Source organism: Leptinotarsa decemlineata, unplaced genomic scaffold (genome assembly GCF_025532065.1).
Source record: "Leptinotarsa decemlineata unplaced genomic scaffold, Ldec_3_MD MMD2_tig00026307_RagTag_RagTag, whole genome shotgun sequence".
Taxonomy (NCBI): Eukaryota; Metazoa; Arthropoda; class Insecta; order Coleoptera; family Chrysomelidae; genus Leptinotarsa; species Leptinotarsa decemlineata.
In genome coordinates, this window is record NW_027412681.1 from 17,072,757 (window position 1) to 17,080,266 (window position 7,510).

A 7,510-nucleotide genomic window follows, 5' to 3' on the forward strand; every position below is an offset into this window, starting at 1 on the left:
TAACATTGAACGGGTACAAAACAAATTTCTTAAATTTTTGGCGTTCAAGATAAAAATGCCCTTGAGGGACCATTCATTAGATGATATTCGTAGGGTTGCAGATATAATGAAGCTAAGTAATCGTAGAGACGAAACTGACTTAAAACTCTTATTCCAATTATTAAATTCTCTTATTAACTGCCCTTCATTGCTAGCACAAATTAGCTTACATATTCCTTCTAGAAGTACAAGGAATACAGAAACATTTGTAATAGATTTTCATCGTTGTAACTACGGTAAACATTCTCCCCTGTCTAGAGTTGCTATTGATGGTAATAAAGTTGATCTGGACTTCTTTTCATTGAACGAAACAAAATTTAAGTTGGCATTACGCTCGCTAAGAAATAAAATATAAATGGTAATAAATTTAAACATCCTCAATTACTGAATTTTCCATATCTTACTCATTCATTAATTTAATTAATATTCCAATTCAGTAAATTCATATTCTCACTGTTATTCTTCATTAATAAATAAGTTTTACTTTTAGCAAGTAAGTTAAATGTAATTATTTGCTCTATTCATATAATTTACTGTGAAATCTCTTGAACTTATTTGGGTGTTACCCGTTAATGAATAAATAAATGACAAACATCCATTTTTGATAGCCTAAAAACCTTCTCTATGAAAAATTACTCATACCTGTCAAGTTTCATCATGATCGGTTGAGCGATGTAGAAGTTTATCATTTACCAACCAACCAACAAACATCCATTTTTATATAGTAGACTAGTACTATGTTGCTGTATCGTTGCTGTTTCAATGTTTTGACAGAATCAGAATTAACGAACTTAGGCGTGCGCAGCGTTATAGAACAGTGCTTTCAAAAAATTGTTCTACAGCGCCATCTAGCGGCGAGTTACAGAAAAACGGATAGCCTAAAAACCTTCTCTATGAAAAATTACTCATACATGTCAAGTTTTATCACGATCGGTTGAGCGATGTAGAAGTTTATCACTCACCAACCAACCAACAAACATTCATTTTTATATAGTAGATTAGACAATGGAAGTCCGAATTGATGAAATACAGTTTTGTTTATAATTATGAATCTGTTAGTGAAGAAGAAATATTTAATGCTTGTGCAAATTTTTTCTCGACAGTGTTTTGTTCACAACCAGCTAAATACAATTTGGATTAGAATAATAATGATAATACAGCTTAATGGAATGAATCATTCACTCTGCAGTTAATAAACGAAACTGATTTCAAAGGAGCACTGAGAAAACTAAAACCTAAAATATTAGAAAGTACAGATGGTATAATGTTTTCTACCTGATGAGTTTCAATTTTGAGTACCTGAATCAATTAAATCATGTACCTGAATAGATTCATACCTTCGAAATATTATATAAAAGAAGTACGGGATTGATACATTCATTCAGTTCTATTTGAAGTTTGACATAAAGTTTAGAAATCTTCTTCAAAGTTTATTTCTATTGAGAAAATGGGAGGTTCAAGAGTATATATTGGTGGTATTCCCCGTAATACGAAAGAATGGGACCTGAAAGACTTTTTCAAAGGATATGGAAGAATAAGAGAAATTCTTATCAAAAGGGGATTCGCCTTCGTGGAATTTGATGGCAGTAGAAATGCCAAAGACGCCATATACGAACTGAACGGCAACAAACTTCTGGGAGTGCGAGTGACTGTGGATGCGGCAAGAGGTAAGCCCAAAGGTCGCGATCGGTGGTCTGCTGGCCGCAATAGGTACGGGGCATCATTACGTACGAAACGTGGTACACCAGGAAGTGGAAGTTCGCGCTCATATTATAGTCGTAGCAGCAGTTCACGCAGTAGATCCAGATCGAAGTGTAGAAGTGACAAGCTCGGCAGGAGGTCCTGTAGCTCTTCCGAACACAGTTCGCATACTATCTCAAGGTCGCCTTCTTCCAAGAAAGAATCAAACAGAAAGATCGACGGAAAGAGATTGCACAGTCGTTCTGAACTTCCACTTCCTAATGGAACTTCGCGCTCATATAGTCGTAGCAGCAATTCATGCAGTAGGAGTAGATCCAGATCGAAGTTTAGAAGTGACCAGCTCGCCAGGAGGTCCTGTAGCTCTTCCGAACACCGTTCGCGTACTAAATCAAGGTCGCCTTCGATCAAGGACGAATCAAACAGGAAGATCGATGGAAAGAGATTGCACAGACGTTCGAGTGGGTCGGCCTCAAATTCTCGTTCAGGAAGCGGAGATCCTAAGGATAAATATTCTGATGGCAGATCACGAAGCAATAATAGGCGTAGTTCAGGCCGGTCAAGATCGAAGTCCGAATACTCGTATCGGTCTGTCAAACGATCCCGTAGTAGGTCTGGGTCGCACACGTCAACCAAGCGCTTTCGTCCTAGTTCCTGAGTAACTTTGTAATAACTACCTACACTAGACTGAATGTGTGGGAAATATTTCCTTTTTGTGAATTATAAGTTAACTGATTGTACTGATTTCAATAAATGAATCAAATAAGAACAGAAATATAAATAATATAAACAAAGCAAAAAATCCTAAGGTCACGATAGCAGCAATGTGGTTTAGTACGTATTTGCGGGGATTATAAAATAACACTCAATCTATGTTTGATTGAAGATAAATATCCAATTCCTAGAATTGACGACTTATGTGCGAAAATGAATGGGGGACAACAGTTCTCAAAAATTGATTTGAGCTCTGCGTATCAACAGACAGAACTTGAAAATGATTCGGCCAAGTTAACCACAATATCTACTCACAAAGGATTATTTTTTTATATTCATCAAAGCCGAAGTAAACAACACCCAGGAGCAAGCGCGCGCTCCAGCGCTGTTGTATCAGGCCCAGCAGGTGTTATAAAAGATAGCACAGTATCGTTATTAGGTCACGATTTCATTTCTGCTTTCGATATGGGGTTCCAATAAGTATTATCAGTGCTATACCCAAAGTGCTTGGGTCCACAGTATGTGACGGAATCAAAGATTCAGTTAATCAAGTTCTTATAAATGAACAACATGGTTTTACCACAGGCAGATCAACAATGTCCAACCCACTGTTATTTTCATAGTATGTGTTGAATGCTTTGGAGCAGAAACATCAAGTAGATGTATGTCATCTATACTGACTTTTCCAAAGCATTTGACACACTGAACCATTCATTTTATGTGAGAAATGGAAAGCAATTGGATTTTGTGGAAAACTATTGGAATGGCTGATATACTATACTAGTAACAGATATCAATATGTAAAAGTCAAGGAATTCATATCTCACGAAATTAACGTTTTATCAGGTGTACCACAAGAAATGCATCTAGAGCCGTATCTTTTCCACATTTTTAATAATGATATCAGAGTTAACTTGAAATATACTGATATCTTACTCTTTGCAGATGATTTAAAAATGTTCAAGACAATTCAAACACCAGATAATTGCTTGGTATTACAAACAGATTCAAACAGATTTAGTGAATGGTGTTCACAAAATGATATGAATCTCAACGTGAATAAATGTGAATATATGACGTACTATCGAGTACTTACACCTGTAAACCATGATTACTACATATTGGGAGAACTTTTAACATGTGTCGAATTTGTAACTGATTTAGGAGTAGTAATGGATAAAAAACTGGACTTTCACCTACATTATAATTATATTATGAACAAAGCAAAGAAAATGCTAGGCTTCATTTGTCGTACTTCCAAGGACTTTTCTAATATTGACTGTATAAAAATGCTGTATTTTACCCTGGTAAGATCAGTCTTAGATTATTGCAGTTCCATTTGGTCACCCACCTATGAAAGTCATGACGTTAACATTGAACGGGTATAAAACAAATTTCTTAAATTTTTGGCGTTCAAGATAAAAATGCCCTAGAGGGACCATTCATTGGATGATATTCGTAGGGTTGCAGATATGATGAAGCTAAGTAGTCGTAGAGACGAAACTGACTTAAAACTCTTATTCCAATTATTAAATTCTCTTATTAACTGCCCTTCATTGCTAGCACAAATTAGCTTACATGTTCCTTCTAGAAGTACAAGGAATACAGAAACATTTGTAATAGATTTTCATCGTTGTAACTACGGTAAACATTCTCCCCTGTCTAGAGTTGCTATTGAAGGTAATAAAGTCGATCTGGACTTCTTTTCATTGAACGAAACAAAATTTAAGTTGACATTATGCTCGCTAAGAAATAAAATATAAATGGTAATAAATTTAAACATCCTCAATTATTGAATTTTCCGTATCTTACTCATTCATTTATTTAATTTATATTCCAATTCAGTAAATTTATATTCTCACTGTTATTCTTTATTAATGAATTAGTTTTACTTTAAGCAAGTAAGTTAAATGTAATTATTTGCTCTATTCATATAATTTACTGTGAAATCTCTTGAACTTATTTGGGTGTTACCCGTTAATGAATGAATAAATGACAAACATCCATTTTTGATAGCCTAAAAACCTTCTCTATGAAAAATTACTCATACCTGTCAAGTTTCATCATGATCGGTTGAGCGATGTAGAAGTTTATCACTTACCAACCAACCAACAAACATCCATTTTTATATAGTAGACTAGTACTATGTTGCTGTATCGTTGCTGTTTCAATGTTTTGACAGAATCAGAATTAACGAACTTAGGCGTGCGCAGCGTTATAGAACAGTGCTTTCAAAAAATTGTTCTACAGCGCCATCTAGTGGCGAGTTACAGAAAAACGGATAGCCTAAAAACCTTCTCTATGAAAAATTACTCATACATGTCAAGTTTTATCACGATCGGTTGCGCGATGTAGAAGTTTATCACTCACCAACCAACCAACAAACATTCATTTTTATATAGTAGATTAGACAATGGAAGTCCGAATTGATGAAATACAGTTTTGTTTATAATTATGAATCTATTAGTGAAGAAGAAATATTTAATGCTTGTGCAAATTTTTTCTCGACAGTGTTTTGTTCACAACCAGCTAAATACAATTTGGATTAGAATAATAATGATAATACAGGTTAATGGAATGAAACATTCACTTTGCAGTTAATAAACGAAACTGATTTCAAAGGAGCACTGAGAAAACTAAAACCTAAAATATTAGAAAGTACAGATGGTATAATGTTTTCTACCTGATGAGTTTCAATTTTGAGTACCTGAATCAATTAAATCATGTACCTGAATAGATCCATACCTTCGAAATATTATATAAAAGAAGTACGGGATTGATACATTCATTCAGTTCTATTTGAAGTTTGACATAAAGTTTAGAAATCTTCTTCAAAGTTTATTTCTATTGAGAAAATGGGAGGTTCAAGAGTATATATTGGTGGTATTCCCCGTAATACGAAAGAATGGGACCTGAAAGACTTTTTCAAAGGATATGGAAGAATAAGAGAAATTCTTATCAAAAGGGGATTCGCCTTCGTGGAATTTGATTGCAATAGAAATGCCAAAGACGCCATATACGAACTGAACGGCAACAAACTTCTGGGAGTGCGAGTGACTGTGGATGCGGCAAGAGGTAAGCCCAAAGGTCGCGATCGGTGGTCTGCTGGCCGCAATAGGTACGGGGCATCATTACGTACGAAACGTGGTACACCAGGAAGTGGAAGTTCGCGCTCATATTATAGTCGTAGCAGCAGTTCACGCAGTAGATCCAGATCGAAGTGTAGAAGTGACAAGCTCGCCAGGAGGTCCTGTAGCTCTTCCGAACACCGTTCGCATACTAACTCAAGGTCGCCTTCTTCCAAGAAAGAATCAAACAGAAAGATCGACGGAAAGAGATTGCACAGTCGTTCTGAACTTTCACTTCCTAATGGAACTTCGCGCTCATATAGTCGTAGCAGCAATTCATGCAGTAGGAGTAGATCCAGATCGAAGTTTAGAAGTGACCAGCTCGCCAGGAGGTCCTGTAGCTCTTCCGAACACCGTTCGCGTACTAAATCAAGGTCGCCTTCGATCAAGGACGAATCAAACAGAAAGATTGACGGAAAGAGATTGCACAGACGTTCGAGTGGGTCGGCCTCAAATTCTCGTTCAGGAAGCGGAGATTCTAAGGATAAATATTCTGATGGCAGATCACGAAGCAATTATAGGCGTAGTTCAGGCCGGTCAAGATCGAAGTCCGAATACTCGTATCGGTCTGTCAAACGATCCCGTAGTAGGTCTGGGTCGCGCACGTCAACCAAACGCTTCCGTCCTAGTTCCTGAGTTACTTTGTAATAACTACCTACACTAGACTGAATGTGTGGGAAATATTTCCTTTTTGTGAATTATAAGTTAACTGATTGTACTGATTTCAATAAATGAATCATATAAGAACAGAAATATAAATAATATAAACAAAGCAAAAAATCCTAAGGTCACGATAGCAGCAATGTGGTTTAGTACGTATTTGCGGGAATTATAAAATAACACTCAATCTATGTTTGATTGAAGATAAATATCCAATTCCTAGAATTGACGACTTATATGCGAAAATGAATGGGGGACAACAGTTCTCAAAAATTGATTTGAGCTCTGCGTATCAACAGATAGAACTTGAAAATGATTCGGCCAAGTTAACTACAATATCTACTCACAAAGGATTATTTTTTTATATTTATCAAAGCCGAAGTAAATAACACCCAGGAGCAAGCGCGCGCTCCAGCGCTGTTGTATCAGGCCCAGCAGGTAAATTTTGTGTTATAAAAGATAGCACAGTATCGTTATTAGGTCACGATTTCATTTCTGCTTTCGATATGGGGTTCCAGGAAATGAATCGCATATCAGATTATAACACTTTTATTAATTAATTGAAGTATTTTGGAGTATTTTCCGATGACGTTGGATGTTTCAATAACTGTCAATTAAAATTATTTGTATGTATTTGCGGGGATTATAAAATAACACTCAATCCATTTTTGATTGACGATAAATATCCAATTCCAAACAAATGATATCCTCATTAATGTAAAAGATTTTCATTCACATGTCAAAAACTTAGAGTATGTTTTGAGTGTTTCACAGGATTGTGCTTGGACACTCAAAATTGAAAAGTGTACGTTTTCTGCAGATCCCGTTTCTTATATAGGCTTTGTTAGTAGTACAAACGGTTTACATAAATCTACAAAAAAATAGAAGCAATTAAAAATATACCTGTGCCTCAAAACGTATCACAAATTCGTTCATTTATTGGAGCAATGAACGATTATAATCGTTTCTTTCCTAATATACCCACAATTTTACACCCGCTCTATAACTTAATTAAAGATAACACAGATTGGCGTTGGACAAAATAATGTCAAAGTTCATTTGGGGAAGTTAAAAATATATTACAATCCAATAATTTTCTAGTCCATTTTAATCCCGAACTTCCTATAAATTTGACGGTTGACGCTTCAGAATATGGAGTTGAAAATGGAGTTGAGAGACCTATTTTTGTTTTGCGTCTAAATCTCTTAATGACCAACAAAAGCGATGGAGTCAAATAGACAAAGAAACATATAGCATAATGTTTGGAGTAA

The 7,510-nt window shown here is 35.7% G+C and overlaps 1 protein-coding gene across 1 annotated transcript; it reads left to right on the forward strand.

Moving 5' to 3' along the window:
- The first annotated feature begins 5,306 nt into the window (after nt 1–5,306).
- On the forward strand, nt 5,307–6,249 carry LOC141485103 (uncharacterized). The gene has a single exon (XM_074181119.1). The coding sequence runs from the start codon at nt 5,307–5,309 to the stop codon at nt 6,213–6,215; it is 909 nt and encodes a 302-aa protein (XP_074037220.1). The 3' UTR covers nt 6,216–6,249.
- Nucleotides 6,250–7,510: the final 1,261 nt, after the last annotated feature.